Source organism: Rhineura floridana, chromosome 6, assembly GCF_030035675.1.
Source record: "Rhineura floridana isolate rRhiFlo1 chromosome 6, rRhiFlo1.hap2, whole genome shotgun sequence".
NCBI classification, from domain to species: domain Eukaryota; kingdom Metazoa; phylum Chordata; class Lepidosauria; order Squamata; family Rhineuridae; genus Rhineura; species Rhineura floridana.
The window spans coordinates 152941407-152964856 of NC_084485.1; the positions used below are offsets into that span (position 1 = coordinate 152941407).

At 40.6% G+C, this 23450-nt stretch overlaps 1 protein-coding gene across 3 annotated transcripts in view; it reads right to left on the reverse strand.

Moving 5' to 3' along the window:
- Positions 1-23450, reverse strand: part of COP1 (COP1 E3 ubiquitin ligase) — a 215337-nt gene that overhangs the window by 38890 nt on the left and 152997 nt on the right. For all 3 annotated transcript variants that reach the window (XM_061634174.1, XM_061634172.1, XM_061634173.1), the window contains 2 exons: positions 9969-10093; positions 8798-8958 (listed from right to left, as the gene is read on the reverse strand). In XM_061634174.1, the coding sequence (XP_061490158.1) occupies positions 8798-8958; positions 9969-10093 (286 nt within the window). The remainder of the gene's footprint in view (positions 1-8797; positions 8959-9968; positions 10094-23450) is intronic.

Below are 23450 nucleotides of genomic sequence, written 5' to 3' on the forward strand. Positions count from 1 at the left end.
AAAAACACATGTCAACAAGGAAAAGCACTAATATAGAAACACAGAATAACAAATAGAACAATTAGAACAAAGAATACAGACCTGAAACCAAGGAGCAGAGACAGCCCAACCGAGCTTGGTGAAGGCAAAAGAGAAACTGAAACAAGAACATGACCGGACCAGGAAGGGCCTGCAAAAAATTCAACAGTGCTCTTTTGCCTTCAACTACTAGGTGGAGCTAGCTACCCACCTGATATCATCTTTTACATGCACAGAACTGGTATGTTCAAATGCTTGATTAATGTAGCAATTGGGGCAACATGATGATCAAATAGATATGGTGCTCCCACTTAGCTAGGTTCTTTGTGGGACCCGCCAAGCTCCATGGAACTGATATCAAGTGATCTTGCAGGGATTTGGTGTGCTCAAACACTTGATTAATGGAGTAGTTGGAGCAGGCACACTCAGCTCAAATGGCGGTCCCACCATATTTATTGTGGGACCTGGCAAGCTTCGAACCCTTCAGGGAGTGAGAGAAGAGTTCCCTCTAGGATAATCTGATGAAGGTAAAATGCCCCTTGCAGCAATCTGGCACTTCCTCCCAAATCACATGGGGAAAACTGGGATGGGAATAAAAAACCAACAAGACTCACACTAAAAGTTTATTCACTAGCAGTTTTGTAAAAATGAATGGGTGGGAGATGGAACAACATTTTCACTCTGGGAGAGATTTTTTTTAACATACCATAAGCATTGTGGCTATTCATCTGCCATTTCACAAAGGCAAAGGAAAATGAAGTTGTGACTGGTTTTGCAATTACACCACACAGAGGTATGCTGAGGCTTTCTCCCCCCAAATTAACTTCTGAACTCAAGAGAAACATATGGCTGCCAATTTGCCATAAATCCACGCAGACAGAAGAATGGTGGCATGGGACTTTTCTCTAGGTCTCCTCTCTGTGTTAGCGAGGAACAATTTCTCAGACATGAAACACCAGACAGCCCTACATGTGGGTAAGAAGGCAGCATATGGGAATTCTAAGGAAGCTGCTAAAAAAGATTAAAATGAATTCTGAATCTTGCACTTTGCATAATCACATTATCTAAAGAGCCTTGCAGAAGGACTGGAGCATCAAAACACTGAAGTTTAAGTTGGTAATTGTTCTACTAATAACAACATGTGGTGATCTCAAGAGTGGGACTCCTGAGGTAGTAATAATGAGTAAAGAATTGCCATAGTCAGCTGGATACCTTTTCCAATTCTTCACGTAGGAAATGGCATCCACTGTGGGAATCTACAAGGTGATAGGAACCACATTTGTTAAAATAAGCATTATTTGCAAATACATGCAAGCACAATTTGCAATTCTTTTAGGAAACTGTGACGTGAAAATTACTTGGCACTCAACATTACTTTCTTTCAGTAACATGCACATGTCAGTAAATGTTAAATAAATGGCTACACTTCTTATCTAACACATTTCAAGGTACGCAGGTCTTTTCTGCTGCTTAGAGACAAAATTGAGGAGAAAAGGTAGCCCAAGTACAAATTGGCACTGCCATGGAACAGAAAAAGATACACCATTTGAGCGCACCTTTCACTGAGAGCAGATTAGTTCATATTAATCATGCCTAATGCCAACATCCCACCAACCAAATATGCAAAAACAACAAAAGAAATTAAGGAAATAGAAATCTGAATCTATTTCCACCAACAGGGCCTAGGTTTAGCAGCTTCAGGAATACACTAACAGCACCGAACCACAGAAGAGGGGAAAGGCTCCAGCTCTAGCCTCCTGGTTTACTGCAGAAAGACTATACAATTAGTAGCCTTTGATGAAGGCAAACCAGCAATTCGGGCCCCATCAGTAGAAAGCTAACTTTATGATCTCTTCACAATCCTACATTACTATTATTATTTCCTGGCTTCCCTATGAAAAGGATTCTAGTTTTTTCCATGGCTAATTTGCATTCTATTTTCTCCTATTATCTACATTTCCCTGTATTTCTGAAAACATGGCATTTCTGCTTATTAAGTCCTTCCCAAGCCAACCTACTTATACACAGCCATGAATACACACAAATAGGAACACAATTAAATGGCTTCATTATAACAATGCTGATAAATTGGGACCATGCCTAATCTACATAATCAAATTGCATATGTGTTGAGGAACAATAGCTTCTTTCCTCTCCTTTAAGCAGCCACAGCTAAGATTAGGCTTCTAACACCATATTTAAGAAAGTGGCTAAGTTATCTGGGTACATTAAAAAAAGGCAAGATCTGGTGCTTATGTTAAAACTTACAGATTGCATTATTAGAGAGGGTCGACAAAGAAATATTGAAAAGCAGTCTATTTTTATGTTTTGGAATAATAAGGTGCAGTCTTATGAGATATTGGGAACATTATGAAATAGATTAGAGAGACTACATTATGACTTAAATATGATATTATAATTGTATAATCATAATTGTACAAAGCAGCATTTAGGGCATAAAAACAATATGTGGTACGTACTGTTAATTTATTTTACTGAAGTTAATTTTCTATTGTATCTCTATCTTAAAACATTTTTGAAAGGTAGAAGTGGCAGAATATGCACACACTCCTTCCATATATTATGTGAAGAACGTGTTCTACTATCAAGCTATGCCAAGACAAAAACAGAGTCCAACCCTGCTAAATGTCCTATAACTCTTTAAGGCTTTTGATACCACTGACCTTAGTAACCTTCTGCACAGGCTATCTAAGTTAGGACTGGGGACATGGGGTCTTGGTGATTTCACTCCTACCTGGAGTGCCAATTGCAGAAGGCAGTGCTACGGAATATGGCTCAGCTTCTTGGCATTTATGCTATTCCCAATGCTTTTTAACATCTAAACAAAACAGGTGAATATGGTTATCCAGGGTTTTTGAGCTGGGTGTTATCAATAGAATAATGATATCCACCTCTTTCTCTTATCTTTCTTTTACATATGATTCAGGGTGAAGAGATGGAAATGCTAAACGAGTGCTTGGGATCAGTAACGGACTTGGGTTTTCTTGTGCCACTTCTATTTTATTGTTGGTTTTTAAAATTGAATTATTTTTATTGTGAAATATTTATTTTATTCTTTTTATTATTTATTAAGATTATTATTTATTAATATTTGTTTGAGAGTGCTGTATAGCCCTGAAAGGCAGTACAGAAATACCTAAACAAACTAAAGATCAAACCTCACACGAGGGAAGTACTGTTTTGGGCTGGAACTTCGGTTCAGGGAGACAGTGATCAAACTGTTCTGGATTGAGAATGTATCTTGATAGTATTTAAAGACCTCCACTAGTTAGCAGTCCATTGTGGAGCTGTTCAAAGCTCTAGTATTTAACTTTAAAGCACTAAATGGTTTGAAATCTGGGTACCTAAACTGTTGTCTGCTTCCGCGTCAACCTTCCCATGCTCTAAAATAATCCTTGTAGGCCCTTTTCTGGGTGCCTCCACCATCTGAGGAGGCTGGTGAGTAGGAAAGGACCTTCTCCGTGGTAGCACCTGATTGAAAAAAATCTCTCCCCAGGAAGTATTGCTTAGTGATTATTCTGATGTCTTTTTTGGTGCAGGACAGAACTTTTTTATTTATTTAATCTCTAATGAGTTGTAAACCATCTATTTATTTTACTGTTGCTTTTATTCTGCTGTTTTATTGTATTTTAAATTATTTTGTTGTTTTTGTTTTGTAAACTGCACAAGAAATTATACACTGAAAGTAGGAATAAAAATGTATAAAATGAACAACTTATACAACTGGTCACTTGACAGGCTTTTTGACTCAGCCATAGGTGACAGGTGCTTTTGTTTTTTAAAAGGTAACAAACAAGTACTTAAGAGGGACTATCACCAAACCCACTACATTTACTGTGGGAAGAAGGAAAAACTAGTAGAACTCTGTTTTTATTCCCCTTCTTTTTTATGGGGTGGGGAGGGAGAGAACTGATCAAACACCAGCTCTAAATTTACATTTTGAAAACAGAAAAAGAAGAAGAAAGTGCTTTCTGTCAATAATTCCACAACAGTTGCACAAGTAGTCCCACAATAGCCAAAGCCATCTGCTACAACTGATACCTTACTGCCTGAGATAAAAAGCTTTGAGGTTGACAACAGAGTTGAAAGTGACTACTTTCCTTTGCTGTTGACAATTAAGCTTTCAAACCTCTGTTCCCCGTTTCCACCAAAAATTGGATGGAATTCATCTTGGGGAACAGAGGATACTTTGGTCAAGTAAACTGTGTCCCTGAATTCCCCAGATATTTAAGAATAATATTTTTAAATCTCTCTGTCAAGATATCTTGGTTTCTGATTCAGATGCATTACAAGCTTACCAATTGATTACACAAAATCTTAGACCTATGTTGGTTCATAACAGACTAATTTTAATAGATGAACAACTAATAGATGGTTTGACCATGAATGCAGAGCTGCCAGGAAAATACTTATGAACTATTTACGCCAGGCTGCTAGAAACAGAGCCGACATCTCCCCTGAATATTAAATGTCTCTGAGGTCATCTTATAAGGCACTTTTTTAAAAAAAAAAGTATGCCAAATTACAGTGGCAACAATTAGGCTGGCAGTGCTGGAAAAGAAGGAGTCCCAGTTCTGGGACATTGTTCACTTCGGTATAAGCGCTGTTAGATTCATATTGGTCAGGCAAATACGTGCAAGTGAGTGGTATACTCACTTTAGTTTGCTTTATGGGACTACTGATATGGTGTCTAGTCCTCTCTTTTCCTTTGCAGCATCTAATCTGCCCCAGTGGCCTTCTGTCTCTGAATTTGAGGTAAAGAATCTTATTACATCTCTCAAGCCTGTCAAGGCCCCAGGTGAAGGCATAATGCCGCCTGAAATATACAAGTATTTCTCTGATTGGTGGGCCCCTTTACTGGCTAAAGTGTTTACTCAAATTATTAACTCAGGTATACTTCCAGGTGATTGGAAACGAAGCATAATTTTCTCCATTTATAAAAAGGGAGATAGAAGGGATCCTAATAACTGCCAGCCAATAAGTCTTTTGGACATAGACTAAATTATACAGCAAATTTCTCTTAAACAAGCTAGAGGATTGAGAAACTTCTGATCATATCATTCACACCAAACAGGCTGGCTTTAGAAAAGACCAAAGTACTACTGATCATTGCTTCTTTATTTTTTAGCTCGACAGGCCATTGCAGGCCCCACCAAACACCTTTACTAGACAGTTCATGTAGAGTTTACATGGAAGGGAAAGGATGTAAGCTCCTGGAACTGTTAGTGCTAAGAAGTCCATGTTCTCAGTAATTTTGGATCTACTGGCTAGCTAGTCCAATATGTCTGCCTTGCTCAATCTACAGCCCCAGGACAACTGTCAGTAGTTGCTGTTCATTTTAAAATGAATGCCCAAGCTTCAGTGAGTATTCACACATGAACACTGACAATTCAAGATTATGTGCACTTCTGAAACATAGGCAAGTGAATGATAACAATTTCATTTAGGTGACAATCAAGTTAATCTGGTGCATCTAAACTCCATCTCCAGCCTGTAAATCTAGCGTTTTTATTTATTTTAAATACATTTTATTCTTTCGCTGCTGTCCCTTAGCTGCACCCACGGTCTTCACTGATGTAGAAGTCAATCCCCAGTTTCTTCATTTCTTTGTGCTGTGCTTTCACCAGGCTCCACTGGCAGCTATCAAGTGATCTAACCACAAGGTTTACTTTTGCTCCTAGTGGATCTCAACTCAGCAGTTCAATATAGATGACCTTCCAAATCAGGTTTGGAGAGTTGTGAATGATCCGGCTCACATTGTCTGACTTACCTTTCATTCCCTGCTAAGTGTAAACTACAGTTCCGATATCTAAAACATCACGCTGCGGTCAGTGCTTGCACTCTAAACCAGAATCAGAAACCAAATGCAAACCATGGATTTTAATTCTGGCTTGGACCGCAAGTCCTAAACACAGTTTGCTAATTGGGCCGTTACAGCAAACTATAGTTATTTAGTTATCCAAAACGTTTATATTACCTTCCTTCACTGAAATTGAAGTTTACATAATTAAAATGCCAAAATAATAAAACCACACAATAGAAAAACAACGAAGAGAGAAAAAACAGAACTAGCAACAAGTTTTAAAATGCCTAAAACTGAAGTTCCCAAGACAACAAAATGGATTTCAACTGGTGCCTATAAGAAAGCAGTGTCAGTGCCTGGCAAATATCCCAGAGAGAATGAATGAATGAATGAATGAATAAAAATAAATAAATAAATAAATAAATAAAATTCTATTGCCATGGCCAAATAGGCCTCCTGTCTAGCTGTCACCTACTTCACCTCTAACAAGAGAGAACAGAAAGAAGAGAGAAGCCCTGGCTGATGACCTGAGAGCATTAACCTGGAAGGTGAAAGAAAGCTACACATGAGAGGGGAGGAGGGTGGGGTGAGTGAACTTGTGGCTCATTCCCAATCCTCCAAACAATGGTTTGGAGCATTGACTGAGCTGAGCCGCTATTTGGAAACCACTATTTGTAAGCAGGAGTTTCTGCCAGTTGATGTGAAATGCATTTTTATATGAGCATTGCAAGAGAATGCAGAAGGAGCATCACTCCTTGGCTCAGTAGTAATTAGAAGCATTATAAAAATAGGTATGCTATGGCTTAGTGGCAAAGATGTGACACATGTTGCTGAGTGAGTCATGAAGTGTTGCTAGTGGAACACGCAGAAGAGGAAGGTGGTTGCTATAATTAGAGGCAAAGACAGAATACAAATAACAGGACAGCCTTTCCTGAACCAAACAAAGCTGCTTAAAGTTTCTTTTCTCCTCCAAAGGCTGAAAGAAGGTATGCTGGTTGTCATAGGGAAAACTGAAAAAGAAAAAAACCTAATAGGAAGCCAAGAAAATGGGAAGAAACCAATGAAAAGCAAAACAAAACAAGGAAAACCATTAACCAAAACATTATTCTCTAAACGAGCATTAGGCAAAGCTCATACTCTCTCCAAGCTCTAATTATTCACATGCTCCACAGCACAGCACGTGTTTTGCATGCTGAAGGTCCCAAAGACTGCATCTGGGATCTCCAATTAAAAGGACCTCAGATACGAGGACTGGCAAAGACCTCTGGCACGGGCAATCAAAGCAAACATTACTAGGCTAGATGAACCAACATCCTACACAGCATAAAGCAGCTTCAAGTTTGTTTGTACAACCAACTTCCACAGAGTAGATACACATTGTGGGGCTGATCATACAGGTTTCATAAACAAGCAGTGATTTTTGCAGTACCAGCAATTTAATACCTTAAGGCCACTCTGCAGTTTTGTTCAATGGCTTTCTTTCTTTCTTTTCTTTTTCACTGGACAGGGAGGGCACTGCTGGGATGAGTGACTAACTCCTCCCTTCCTTTTTCATGCTTTAAAGGACTGCTTCCTCACTGACACATGGAGGGGAAGGGAAGACCCAAATCCACTGTGTATTGTGGTGGACAGTGAGCATGGAATACTTGTGAGGGATGAGGCAGAAAGGGGGGAAGGGGAAGGGTGATGGCTGGAGAGAAAAGCACAGGCATCCAAGTATAAGATGGTCAACTGCCTCCTAATTTAATAATTCCAAGATGAGTATATATTGGAGGAAGTGGGGGTGGGGGGACTTGCTGAAATTAAAGTTGTTCTCATGTCATTTATCAGAATAACCAAGTTAGTCAAAACAGTGAACTATGATTCAATCTCAAGAGACCCTCCTCCATTCAGTAAGAAGCAAGTGCACCAGGTGAGCATCTCATCATGGGGCTATAGCACCCATCAGAAAGAATCAAGCCACTTAAAGCAGAAAAAGGTTTAAAAGGAATGTGCGGGTACAGTCTTCATACATAGAAGGGTCAGACAGACTAAAATAGTGCCCATATTTCTGTCACATTTAATATTAACAGTTCATGCAAAGCAAAATATAATACAAAATAAATAAAAATAAAAAACATCCCAAGTTATTATTCTCTCAGAGCAATAAACTGGGGGGGGGGCGCGACTTAAAGTCCCAACTGTTACATTTTATTAACTGCATACTGTTCCACTAACACAGGTGTGGGGAACCTTTGGCTCTCCATATGTTGCTGAATTACAACTTTCATCACACCTGGCCATTAAGCATGCTTGCTGAGGCTCATGGGAGTTGCAGTTCAACATCGGGAAGGCCAAAGGTTCCCCACACCTGCACTAAGACCATATGCCATTGCCCTATTTCAGCATCTAGATGGCAAAACACATAGCTCAGGCTTAACTCACTGCAGCGGTAAACCTGATTCTGCCCTATATGAATTCAGTTCAGACTGACAGATGGTTCCCATGATGGACTACTTCTCCAAACAAAAGCCATTTCTTCCACATAGAGCATCAGACTGTCAGGAAGAAAACTAGATGAGGCTAGAACCCTTCTCTGTGGCGTACTAGTCCTCTATGTATGGAGGTGCATGTGAACCTCCATGTGCAGTCTGAAATGGCATAGCGCACACACAGATTTAGCATCCCTTCACAAGCCAGGCCAGTATCTGCATTGTGTAACTATGCATTTTCCTTCCTCCACAGATACATCCCTTGAGCAATGGGGACCACACCACAGTGACACGATTCACATGTTTTTGCAGTAACCCAAATTTCTGTTGCTTCTTGACCCAAAAGAGAATCTTCCATCATCTTTAACACTTCAGTGCCCTTATGGCTTCAGCCTCACCTAAATAAATGACCTAGTAAACCCCACATTAAGAAAACATTTTTTCCTCAGACACAACAAGAATGAAAACGAGAAAAAATGTTTACCCCATCTGGCAGTGCTCTCCAGCATACAGCACTGACAAACTCATTTGTATCGTCCTCTTTACGGTCCTTGTCCAGGACGCTTTTGACAGTGTCAAATTTGAAGGTTAGCAGTGTCTTTGAGAGTCCCTTGTAGTACAAGTAGAGGGAGTTATTTTCACTTCCTACAATCAAAAGCAAGAGGCAGTAGGTTGACAATGTGCAAGGTTTCCTAAATATTTGTTTCAGATAGCTTTTGATGGGTATGTAAGCTTGGGCTGGAGGCTAACTGTTGCAGCTAAAGCACAGAACTCCAAGGTAGGGATGAGTAAGATCACTTTGTTACATGACATACTTATATAATGTTGCAGCAAACATTTCCCAGATACACCAGATTCAGGAACTGTAGTGAGCAACAGTGCAAGGCAGTGGTCCTGAAGGCTAATACAGTTTTAAGCTATATAAAGAGAAGCATAATTTCCAAGATGTCATGTCACCACTCTACTGTGCAGTGGCTGGACTTCTTATACAGTCTTCTGTGCTCTGCTCCAGGCACCAGAGTTTAAAGAAAACACTGACAAACTGGAAAGGATCCAGAAGTAAGCTTCAAAGATGATACAAGATCTGGAAGGGACCTTATATGAGGCTAGACTGAAGGATTTGGTTTATTATTCAGCTACTGAAAACAGCAGTATGGGGCAGTTACGCTGACAATTTTAAAGTATTTTATAGAATCTCAGAAAGAAGAGGGAAGGAATAATTACTCACCATATTTCCCAATGCTTTTGAATTATGGCGAGTATAAATTGGATTAAATGTGAAAAAACCATAAGGAACAAAATAAACTATTTGGGACTGAGCAACCTCCTTCTTTTAAAAATACGAAATTTCATTTCAAGAGTGGGAGCTGGATCCAATGGATTTCTAGTTCCAAATGTATGATTTTATTATTCAATAACGTCTCTGGCCTTGACAAGTCATAGACAATATGCAGCCTATTTGTGACATCATGCTGAAGCCTGAGTTTTCAGTTTTACAACTGAGATGCAAGTTACAATGTACTGCAGCAAATCAGGGAGCAAGGGACACCCAGTGCTTTTAATATCATTGTGCCACACAACCGTGAGCTGGACACTAATACAGCTTTGAAGGCAGTACATTTTAGCCCCCTTTGCTGAACAACTGTTTCACTTACCACAGGCAATATAGTCTCCATTGGATGCCAAACCTACAAAATTTTTCTCATTGATGTGACCCTTAAAGGAACGCAGACAGTGTGCCTTTCCTACGTTCCACAGCTTTAGCTGACTGTCTGTTGACCTGAAAAAAGACAGATATAAACCTCGGGTAAGTCATTAGTTGGCATTGTATGTCAAAGTGCTAGGAAGGCATGGAATATTTGTCAAGGCAGGCAAAATTAGTGTGCATCTTGAGCGGTCAAGAAAGCACATGATCTCCCCATCATATAATGGAGTTGAATGAAGATGCATTCAAGAGAACTGGCCCCTAGCTTTTGTTAACTTTTTGCTTCCCTAGCATACATCCTCCAAGGTTCACAAAGCACTCTTTCCCCCAACTAGTTTACTGCCCTCTCCTTTTTGGGGTGGGGGTCCTGCTTGATCCTAGAAGATGAGTCGCCAAATCTATCATTCAGGGACATCAAGACATACTGCACCACAAAACAAGAACAAAAAATTGTCAGGTAATCACTTCTCTTGCAGCCCTACATTCTGAAAGTAGAAAAACTGATTCGCCTAAGACAACCTAAAAATAAGAGAGAGATTCTGAGGCCAGAATCCAACTCTTTCAGATCCCAGGATTGTTCACTAGATCATAATGCCTCTCAAAAATGATTGTTTAAAAAGTACTGTTATGACCAAAAGACCACCCAAACCAGCACAAGATACTTATGTTAATGCACTGTTCCTTGAATCATTACAGGTACCTCTGATGTTCAAACTTGCTCAGGCATATAAGAGCTTTGACAATGCCAAAACATGCAAGGGGTAGTTGAGCTAAATTAAAGGCATGGAAGAGCCAATCCTAACACAAGGAAGCTGAGCTAGTCAGATCTTTCCTTATGTTAATGATGCTATTCTACACTTGTTCATAAAAACGTGACAAAATTCCTCCTTCAACACGATGCTATTAAATGAATTTTATTATGATATAATTTTGCAAGCAAATCTACAAAAAATCCTAGCACTTACCATTTTTTCTAGCCTGCCTGTCCACACACATATTTATGGTAATTATCTGCGACATACTGGTGGCCTAAAAGAACAAATAATCTTCCAGTTTACAACAGTGCCCCTCCCTGGAAGCAAGTTTGACAGCTAACTCGGAGAGTGGCTATTTAAAAACCTACTGTAACGCATTTTGTAACCACTGACACAAGACTATGGGGATCAAGATTACATTAGTAAAATGCAGACTCTAGTGAAATCAACTTGAGGACAGAACAAAAAAATTCCCACTGATATCAATGGGACTAACTAACAGCACAATCTTAGCAAAGTTTACTTAGAAAGTAACTCCTAATTAATTCAATGGAGCTTATGTGCAGGTAAGTGGGGTTAGGACTGCAGACTTGATTTGGACCCAATCCTAGATACACACAATTAACTATGAACACATTTATATATAAAATATATGATACTTTAATAAACAGCAAACAGTATGTACACCAAATCATGCAAGCCCAAAAGGGGGGGGAGCATTCACTCCCTCCCATCACTCAGGAAAACTGTATCCATTCACCAATGCTACCGTCTTATTGATATTGGGCAAAAGCTCCATTTAATGCAATGGGCTTATTTCTGAACAAACATGTAGCAAAACAGATTAAAAAAACACAATTCTTTCATCTTATGCATTCTTTCTTTTTCTTTTTCCTCTTATGCATTCTGGACCACTGTTCACCTAAACATGCACAAAACTCTTTTATAATTCACAAGCACTGCTAGAAAAGTCAGTACAGCAAGAATCCATTGAATATTTGTGACAGGCGCAGGGGTCACCTTCTATATCAAGAATTTACCTCAGCTGCCTTTCAAGAAGTTTATTAGAATGTAGATTTTCATTGATAAACATAAAAATTAAAGGACAACCCCATGAAAGGTTTTCTAGCACAAGCCCCATTAAAGTAATTTTGTGACTTTATAATGATGTTGCATTGGTTGTATTTAGTTGTTTCATATTAACTCTGTTTAAGCCCTGTAATCCATCCAGAGAACTTTGGTTACAGGTTAGTCTAGATATTGTATAAATAAGAACTTCCCATCCGAATGTGCCTACAAAGATACTAAGGCTCCAGGACTGATTGGTCACAACTAGTAATACAAGGACTACCTGGTGTATCATGTTGGCGAGTATCAAGCAAGCAAGTCTGTACACTCTCTTAAAACTGCATCTATATTACTATCAAACCAACAGAGTTAAAACTTTTTTTTGTAAACCTATAAAATTGGGGGGGGGGATCTTTTTGAGATCTCTTATTATCAGACTGTATTATTGTGACCAATTATGAAAATGTTTGCTCTTCCAATGAATCATGGACATATGCTTTCTATTTCAGCTCTTGCTTCTGGAAAGTTATGGACACATGCAGCCAAGTCTGCAAGTCTCACTGCATTCAATGGGACTTCCTAGGAAGGTGGTATGTGTTTATTTTTTATAACTGTAACTTTATTAAAAAATGGATTTCAGGGCAGTACACTGAGAAATTTAAGATCTATAAATACAATAGAGAAAATAACACAAGACAATTGAGAGAAATAAAACTATTCAACCAACTAAAAATGCTGTAATTTTAATAAGCCTGGACGAAGAAAAAGTTTTTAATCTGGTGCCAGAAAGAATATAGTGTCAGCACCAGGTGTACCTCTCTCAGGAGGGCATTCCAAAGTGAGGGAGCCATCACAGAGGATTTATTTTACACATATGTAATGTATTTTCTCCTACAGAGACTACTGAGGCCTCCTTTGATTATCTTAATGCACAAGCAGGTTAATACAGGAGTAATTCTTTCAGAATTCTTTCAGATTTGTGTCCCAAGCCATTTAGCGCAGGAGTAGCCAATGTGGTGCCCTCCAGATGTTGTTGGATTACAACTCCCATCATCCCTATCCATTGATCATGCTGGTTAAGGCTGATAGGAGTTGGGGTTCAACAACATCTGGAGGGCACCACATTGGCCATTCTTGATTTAGGGCTTTACAGGTAAAAATCAGCATTTTCAATTAGGTTCAGTAGTGAATGTGGAAAAATGTACTTCCTTCACAACTGATATAATGTGGCTCCATTTAGGTAAACCAGCCAGAATTCTAGCAGTCAAATTCTGTACTAGTTGAAACTTTTGAACTACTTTTAGAGTAGCTCCACTTGTATTACAGTAATTCCACCTGGAAGTTAACAGATCATAAATCACTGTGACCAGGCTGCCCTTATCCAGGAAAGACGTCACCTGATGAACCAACTGAAGTTGGAAAAAAGGTGCTCTTGGTCACTGAGATCACTTGAGCCTTGAATGATAATACTGGATGAAGAAGCACCTCAAAGCAACACACCTCTTTCTTCAGGTGTATATTTTTACAAATAAGTTTTGCTGATTTTATCTGTGTTCTATTGATAATTTTATCATCTACACTACTTGAGAATTTTCTGGTTAAGTGGTCTATAAATCTTTCTAAATAAATAAACAAACTCCATCCAGAACACTTAATATACCAACTGCCCAGACATGAGAATCACCAACTCATAGTGCCTTCATCTTGTCAGGATTTAGCTTCGGTTTACTGGTCTTCATCCTTTCCATTACCAAGTCCAGACAGTGGTTCAGCACCTCCACAGTCTTACCTAACTAGGAGAAATAGTTTGTTGCATGTATACTCATGACATCTCACTCCAAATCCCCAGATGACATCATCCAGTGACTTCATATAGATGTCAAAAAACATGGGGATTAAGGTGAAACCATTTGGGATCCCACAGTTCAAACGTCATGGGGTTAAGCAGAAATTACTTCTCTGAAAAGCAAGAGTAGTACCTACCACCGACCTAGATGCAGGTAGGAATAGTACCACTATATGACTGTGTCTCCCATCTCCAACCCACATAGATGGTCCAGCAAGATATAGGAGTCAATGGTATCAAAATCAGCTGAGAAATCACAAAGAATCAACAGGGAGCCACAGGGTTGTAATCTTATGGCACAATATTACGTATGTCTTCTCTAAGTCCCATTAAATTCACTGGACACTCTTCCACCTGAGAAGGGAGACTGGACAGGTGACAGCTGGCCCAATCCACACCTTCAAAGGTAAAAGTGGATTCTGTCACCTAGTCCAATCTGCACTCTTGAAGTGTCCTGGAGGAATGGAAGGTAAAATTCAGCAAAGGACCAAATGCAGTTCTTGGACCATAAATTCCCTATCTCTGGTCTATACAATGCGGGCCGTCCACTTTTGTGCTTTGAGCCCTCTTCGTAAGTGCATGGAGGGGAATCACACTTAGAAGGGGATGCACCTCTGGATGCCTACAAACAAAAGCCAACATGCATAGACTTCAGTGAGCATTGCATTTTGCCGCATTCTAGAACCCCAATTATGCAGGACCATACTACGTGTGTAGGTTTTCCTTTGCAGACTCTCATGCCTGACACTATGTGCAGGCAGTGCCGGTGGCACCATGAGACCTCAGGGGTGGGAGCATGTGGCCTCAGGGGTGGGGCCACAGGGAAAGCTTCACAACCCAATTCTACACTTGAAGGAAGCTTTGAGCCTCCCTTCATCCCGTTCTTGATTTGATAAGGGACTACAGCAGGTTTGTGTAAGCTAGAGATGATAACTACACTATAGGACAGAAAATGTGCAATGGGCAGAGAACTTAGTGAACAATGGAGGTGCTCAACATTCCATACAGCATCAGCAACCTATCTGAGAGAAAACAAGTATGGCAGGAAACCTTGCAATATGGAAATAAAAGTCCGGGGACCTGAACAGATTCTGGCTGCAGACTGTCACAGAAGAGGCTGGCATGATTGTTGCTTTCCAGATGGCTAATTTTTATTTAATATTTTTTGCTCTGAGAAGGGGATATTTTAATTATTTAAATCAGGAAAATAAAGCCTAACAGACATGAAGGAAAGAAACACAAAATGAAAAACCCACTTACCTTGGAGATGCGTACCCGCCTTCCTAATGTGTGCCTCCCCCTTCCCCATAACTCAGCAACAGAATCAATGATTCCTGCTAAATATTAGGTGGCTCTGAATGGCCTGGAGGTCAATATATAGCTCCACAAGGTGGGAGTTAATCAATGAGATCCATAAAACAGCTTAGGTTAGAAAGAGCAAATATTTTGTTTTTTGATTAATGCAGTTAATCACTGATAAAGCTCTTGCACTGACAAGCTGTGCAGGTCAAACACAAAATGTAAACTGCTTGTTGCCATGTTACATTACAACACACTGTGTTGAGAGGGATGAGTGGAGAAGAGATCCCAGCATTTCTGCACAGCATACTCTTGCCCAGCTATTGCTTCATCTGAATTTGACAGCTCTGTCAATATAGCTCAGGGCCACGGACCAGGCACTTTCAAATGCCTGTCTCTCAAATAGGACATGTATATTTTGTCCTTTCAAGGTCCCATGCATGACATTGCCACCTGATTACATAGGCAAAATGCTCCCCTGTTCCGATACTGCCCTTGGTTTAACAGTTCAGTGTAATCTACATTTTACTGCAAGTAAAATAGAACAAGTGTAATCTACATTTTACATGCAATGCTTCTTTTTTAGTTGCCATAGCTCTATAACCTCAACACAGAAATTATTAAAATAGTATGAGAAAGTTTATTGCAGTTAATCTTAGATGAAAAATAGATCACTGGTATGATCTGAACGGTGGAAGAATTCAAGTTGGTAAAGAAAGATAGGTCTCTTGAAATGTAAGAAATAAATAGAAGATTAAGCAATATTTTCATTTTTGTTTAAACTGGTTAACAGTGAATCATGGATGGGTTAAATTTTGAGGGCACTTGTGGGAACAGGTAGGCTTAAGACATGGCTGGAAAAGACAGAGTGGACTCTTTGTCCCCTCTCATCAAGGAAGCTCAAAAATGGTGAGCCCAATTTGACCCACCCCAAACTGAAAATGGATGTCCACTTATGTGATTGGGAAAGAAATTCTAGAGTAGCTAAAGCTTGGAGTAAAGGTAAAGGAGCTTCTATTTAAAGACGTAGTGGAAGATAAACTACTGACCAATCTGAAGTGTCTGCTGTGGTGCTTGTACCAAGATCTGGAGCAACTTTTGACTCCTACATTTCCTGTAATTCTTGTGGGACTTTATGAGTCGGGATCTGAACAGGACCTGATATATCACATGGTATGATCCCCTCTTCACTAGCTTGCTTAGCATGGTACTTCAGACCTCCTCTTACAGAAGCTCGACTCAGCTGCAACTCTGCATATGATCCACAACTGTGTTTGATGTGGCTTTGCTCTGAACCATTGAAGGTAGAGGATCATTGTGGTGGATAAGGAAAGCCTCTGTGTGTGTGTGTGTGTGTGTGTGTGTGTGCGCGCGCGCGCATTCATGCGTGCGTGCATGTACACATGTGCGATAATCCCAGGACATGCCAGCCACAAGCAGGAAGTTGCACAAATTAATCCCATAGTCCAGTAGCACATCACATCTAATGCAAGCAACACCTATAATTCAGCAAATAATCCGCCACTGGAAATGAATATCAGCTGGAAAGCAACAACATACCCAAATTAAATCAGATAAACTTGTTTGCCCACCCTGAGACGTCCAAGTCAGTCCTCTTTCAGCAGAGCGAGGGACACATAGCCAAACGCATTGTGGAACAGCATTCCTGTCAAGATGTGACAGGGGGCTGCTATCTGCATCTTGCAGAAAAACGTGAAGACATTTTTTTCCAATAAGCTTTCCCAGCTGGATCTCTGTTATGGCTGCCCATTTCGTATTGTTTTTAAAATTCATATTCTGGTGTTGTACGTGTTATTTTAAACTGTTTTTGAGTTGTTTTTATTATACTTTGTACATTGCTTTGAGACATATATGTGGAAGGTGGAATAACAACAACAATAATAGGCTGTGTTAATTAGGGCAAGAATATATGGCTTGCATTTCCAAGCTCACCCTTCTTCTGTCACAAGGACAAGAGAATTTTGCCTAAACAGACTGACTAAGGAGAAAATACCCCTATGGCTGGAAGTTCACCCTGTGGCATGACAGTTAACAACTTAACTTAGGAACGCTCCACCTATTTCTTTTGATGGCAGGATCCCTGCCTGTCACAGTGAGAAGTCTAGAAGCTGGGAGCAGCATTTCCAGCTTACCCCATTCTCACTCAGCCAGGTAACCACTGCATCTCAACCTCTCCACTTTCCTCTGTCTCTTATATACCCTCCTCCTCTCTCTAATTTGGCTCTTATGAGAAGGGGAACTACTACTTTGTCTATAACCTTTTCTCCTTCCTGGTTCTCTCTTTTTCCCCATAGCAAAGCTGTGTCTTTAGAGACTCTGGTTCACAGCTTCTTATCAGGGAATTCTTCACTTTTAGTCTCTCTTTCTCTCTGGAACAGTAATTAAGTAAATGGTCCAGGCAACATGTAGGCTGTATTTTTCTGTGTTGATATTTCAAACTGCTTCATATCCCACCACCAACTGAAATGTGATTGGTGGGTAAGCAGGATAAGGTCTTCTCTGTTGTGGCACTCAGGTTTGCCCATATGACCCCCCTTGATTGTATTTCATCATTTGATCTGCAAAACATTAGTGCCATTCAACTATTCACTTACCAAGCAGTTTAACACAAAGAGAGCATAATGCCCCAGATTAAGTGTCCAATTTAATACATTAGATAGTAGATTAGATAACAGATTTGTTAGTCAAGTATGAAAATCAACAGCTAGTTTAGAATACAGGCATACCCGACTTTAACGTTCGCAATGGGACCGGAGAGTATACTTTAAGTGAAAATCTACTTTCAGTGAAGCAATTGTCTTCACTTGTACTGCATGCAATCACCACTAGATGGCAGCGGCGTCATGCCAATAAAATGTACGTTATTGTGAAGCGTGCGAACGTTAAGCGGGGTATGGGGATGTATGGAGCATGTACGTTATAGCGAGGCGACGTTAAGTGAAGCAATGTTAAGCGGGGTATGCCTGTAAATGACAGGATTTTGGAGAACTCTTAACCCCACATTTATTCTACATAGCAAGCAAGTTATCTTTCCATTTCTGGTTCTCCCACTCTTAGATAAAATGACAGCATCCCACCCACCCACCCCCTAAGCATCTACTCCCCCAAAGCAGCAACGCTGAAGTTGTATGTTGCCATCAGGGAGCACTCCTGCAGCACTCAAAACATCTGACAGTGAGACAAATCTACCCTTGAAGCAGAAATTAGGGATGAAGTTTTACTATCTGTCTTTCTATGATAAACTTCATAGAATCACAGAACAGTACATTTGGAAGGGGCTTATAAGGCCATCAAGTCTAACCCCCTACTCAATGCAGGAATCCAACCTAAAGCATATTCAATTGGTGGCTGTCCAGCTGCCTCTGGAATGCCTCCAGTGCTGGAGAGCCCAGCACTTTCTTAAGTAACTGGTTCCATTGTCGTACAGCTCTAACAGTTAGAAAGTTTTTCCTGATGTTCAGTTGAAATCTGGCTCCCCATAACTTGAACCCGTTATTTGGTGTCCTGCACCCTGGAATGACCAAGAAGAAATCCTGGCCCTCCTCTGCATGACAACCTTTCAAGAACTTGAAGAGTGCTATCATATCTCCCATTAATCTTTTCTTCTTAAGGCTAAACATGCCCAGTTCTTTCAGTCTCTCCTCATAGGGCTTTGTTTCCATTCCCATAATCACCCTTATTTCCCTCCTTTTAATGTGTTCCAGTTTGTCTGCATCCTTCTTAAATGCAATGTTCAGAACTGGATGCAGGACTCAAGATGAGGCCTAATCGGTGCCTAACTAGTGCTTCACACAATTTGAAAACTATTATTTTGTTAATGCAGCCTAAAATAGCATTTGCCTTTCTTGCAGCCACATCACACTGTTGGCTCACATTTAGCTTGTGATCAACAACAATTCCAAGATCCTTCTTGCATGTAGTATTGCTATGCTAAGTATCTCCCATTTTATAACTGTGCACTTGGTTTCTTTTTTCTAAGTGTAGAACTTTGCACTTATCCCTGTTAAATTTCATTCTGTTGTTTTCAGCCCAATGCTCCAGCCTATCAAAATCCCTTTGAAATTTGTTTCTGTCTTCCACGGTATTAGCTATCCCTCCCAATTTTGTATCATCTGAAAATCTGATAACCATTCCCTGCACCTCTTCATCCAAGTCATTAATAAAACTGTTGGAAGAGCACTGGACCCAGGACCGAGCCCTGTGGTACCCTGCTAATTACTAACTCCCAGTTTGAGATGAAACCATTGATAAGCACTCTGAGTACGATTCTGCAGCCAACCGCAGATCCACCTGATAGTTGTTCCATCCAGCCCACATTTAGCTAGCTTGCTAATCAGAATATCATGGGGCACTTTGTCAAAAGCTTTGCTGAAGTTGAGATATGCCCACAGCATTCCCACAGTCTATCAGGGAGATTACCTGACCAAAAAATGAGATAAAATTAGTCTGGCAGGATTTGTTGTTGAAAAATCCATGTTGGCTTCTAGTAATCACTGTATAGTTTTCAAGGTGTTTATAGACTGACCGCTTTATAATCTGTTCCAGAATTTTCCCAGGGATTGATGTCAAGCTGACTGGTCTGTAGTTCCCAAGTCCCTCCATTTTGCCCTTTTTGAAGACAGGGACAACATTAGCTCTTCTCCAGTCATCTGGCACATCACCCATCTTCCACAATTTCGCAAAGATAATAAACAGTGGTTCTGAGAGTTCTTCAGCCAGTTCCTTCAATACTCCAGGATGCAGTTCATTGAGCCTTGCAGATTTGAAATTCAAAGTGATTAGGTATTCCTTGACCATTTGTCTATCAATCTGAAGATGCAATCCTGTCCCTTCAATTTCATGTTTCCCAGGAGGATCATACACCCTCTTTTGTGAGAAGACTGAGCCAATGTAGGAATTGACCACTTCTGCCTTTCTTTGTCATCTGTTATCATTTTGCCATCTTTATTGAGAAGCTGTACTACCCTTTCTTTTTTTTGTCTTTTCATCATCATCATCATCACTGTGTATTTGTATGCCGCCTTTCCATAACAACTGATGCACAAGACAGCTCACAACATGAACAGAAAAAAAGTTACACAACTCACCAAACAGATGCCCCTAAACAACACCCCTTTTAAAAGACATAGTCTTGTACTATGCATCTACGTAAAGAAAGCTTTTTTGTTGCTTTTAGCATTCCTCACTAACCTCAGCTCATTCTCAACCTCCTGGCATGATCCCTGCAATTCCATGCTACCTGTCTATACTCTTCCTTTGTGACCTGGCCTTCATTCCACTTCCTGTATGTGTCCTTTTTGGTTTTCAGGTAATCTCTAATTTTTGTGTGAAGCCATACTGGCTTCTTCTTCTTCTGACTTCCCCCTTTTTTTCCTTGTTGGAATTGTTTGCAATTGTGCCACTAGAAGTTCCTTCTTTAGAAACTCTCATCTTAGCCTCCTTTTCTCATAGTGACTTGCCATGGAATCTTACTTATAACTGTTCTGAGTTTATTAAAATTGGCTTTCCTGAAGTCCAGGCTGCACTTATGGCTACTTTCAACTTTTGCTTCCTTTAAATTCAAGAGCTCCAGTATAACACAGTCACTTTCCCTCAGAGTTCCTGTAACTGCCACTTCATCCACTAAGTCATCTCTGTTGGTTAGAATCAAGTCAAGGATAGCTGATCATCTAGTTCCTTTCTCCATTTTCTGTAGGAGAAAGTTATCTCCAACACAAGTAGGGTTGGGGTTCGCTGCCTAGTTCTGATCTGCTTGTATTCCGATAGTCCGTCATTTGATCCCGATCCCCCCCTTTTTTGTTCCCATTTGCTTTGGCACTTCCAGTTCGATCCATTGTGGGGTTTTCTTGGTTGTGAAAAAATTGTGTAATGTTTAACGTAAATGCTTATGTAAATAATCACAGAGTTCCGCATCGTTTTTTTCCTATTTATCACACCTACACACTGTTACGAATGTAAAAACTTAGAGGAAATTATGAAGATATTACGTAAAATCAGGGGAAAAAATAAAATCTGTGCCGATTACAACTGCAGCCTGCTGCAAGAAATCAGTGTCAGTCTGAAAAGACAGCGGGCTGTCACGATTCAGCACTGAGGAAATCTGGTACTCAGTCCAATTTAGTAGATTTTCTCCCCCATTGCTAAACTCAAGTCTGAAATTTCTTGGAGGGGCCATGCTTGGCAGAATTTGTCTCCCAACAAATATTGGGGTAATTGAAGTTCCCCATTACTACTACATCATGCCTCCTCAAAACATTGGCAATTTGCTTTTCAAAAGTTTCATCCTCATCCTCTCCTTAATTGGGTGGTCAGTAGTACACTCCAACAGCCATGTTCTTTTTAGTCCTTGCCCCATTTATTTTAATCCAGATACTCTCGGTGGAGCTATCAAGCTCATCCTCCTATATTTCTGTGCAGGGGTATATATTTTTAACATATAGGGTGACTCCACCACCCTTTCTGTTCTTTCTGCTCTTTTGGAACGAGTTATGTCCTTCAATTGCTGTATTCCAGTCATGGGAGTCATCCCACCAAGTTTCAGTTATACCTATCAAGTCGTATTTACCCTTATGTATTAAGAGTTCACATTTGTCCTGTTTGTTTCCCATACTTGACATTACTTTACAGACATCAAAGTGATTTATGGTCTGGCTTCATTCCTATATTTTTATGATGACTACTGGAAAATGGAAATGGACCGTTTTGAGGTCTTGGGTCAAGTGGCTTTATGGCCAAGGAGATTATGGGCTGTGTCTCTGATAAAACTGGCTAAATTAATTCGGGGGAAGGGTCCTGTAGAGAAAAATGGACTGCTTTCAAGTCGTTCCCTACTTATGGGGACCCTATGAATAGGGTTTTCATGGTAAGTGGTATTCAGAGGTGGTTTACCATTGCCTTCCTCTGAGGCTGAGAGGCAGTGACTGGCCCAAGGTCACCCAGTGAGCTTCATGGCTGTGTGGGGATTTGAACCCTGGTCTCCCAGGTCGTAGTCCAACACTCTAACCACTAAGCCACACTGGCTCTCATGATGACTACTATTGGGCCCCATTACAGTCATTCTCTCAGTTCCTGTGCATAAGCCTTTGTCAATCGTTACCTCCAAGTTTATGTCTCCCTCCCCTGTAGGATTCAGTTTAAAGTGCTCCTGATGAAGCTATGGTCAACCATTCATCTTCTAGGAATTGTAGCCCATGGTCCCAGAATCCAAATCTCTCACGTTGGCACCACTTTTGTAGCCAGTCATTCATCCAGAGTATTTGTCTTTACCTTTCTACTCCTTTTCTAAGTACTGGGAGGATGATGAGCCCCAAAGCCCTTGAGTTTCCTTCCCAGAACTTCAAAATCTGCCATGATTTCTTTGTAGCTCCCCTTGGCAGTATAATTCATTCCCACATGGATGAGAAGAAAGGGATATATCTCAGTGAGCATTATGTGTGATAGCAACCCTTCTGTCACATCTCTAATCCATCCTCCAGGAAGACAGCATATTTGGTGAGTCCATGGATCTTCTTGGCATATTTGGGTTTCAATCCCACGCACTAGGGAGTCTCCCACTACTACTACTCTTCTCTTCTTTTTGTTGTGAGGTGTGATTTCATTGTCTTTGCTCGATTGACCTCTAGCTTCTTGCTTGCTGTCGTATGGGATCTCCTGTGATTCTTCCTTGGCAGGCTGCCCTCTTCAAGTGCCTGAAAGCAGATCCATAGTACCACCAGTGCAGGGTGTCTTGTGGTTCTCCTGCTCCTAAGTGTCACCCTTTCCCACAGAGTTTCCTCTACTTCATTGTTCCTCTCGTCAACTCTCCTCTTCTGCTTCAACATGCTGCTGTTATTCTACCTTCTGTATTTCTCTTTGCTGCTGTCATTCTAGCATTCTATCCAAGAACATGTGATGTGTGCTGCAAGAATTTTTTTATTAGTGACCTCCCCCGCTGAACACTGCTGTCAAACTCCTTTTAGCTTTCCCTGTTCACTTGCTCTCTGAGAGCTGGCTCACTTGTATATCCTCTGGACCAGCTGAGACAGCTCTCTCTGCTTTGCTCAGTTAGGAGTCAGGAAACAGAATGAAATTCCCAGCATACACAGCTACTGCTAGTTGCATTCACCACCATCAGGCCATACCCCATCAGTCATCAGCTATCAGGATGCACCCTTTCCACCCAAGCTGCTATGGAGCCATTCAGTCTTTTCACCTACCCAGCTACACACACAGTCAGAGCACATGAACGGAGCCACACAGCCTCTTGGGGTTACTGCAGGTCACATTCCCTCTTTGCCTTTTGTCTCTTCCTTCCTACATCTCCACTGTCAAACTCCTGTTAGCTCTCTCTGTTCGTTCACTCTGTTCACTTGCTCTCTGAAAGCTGGTTTGCTTGTATATCCTCTGGACCAGCTGAGACAGCTCCCTGTGCTCTGCTCAGTTAGGTGTCAGGAAACAGAATTAC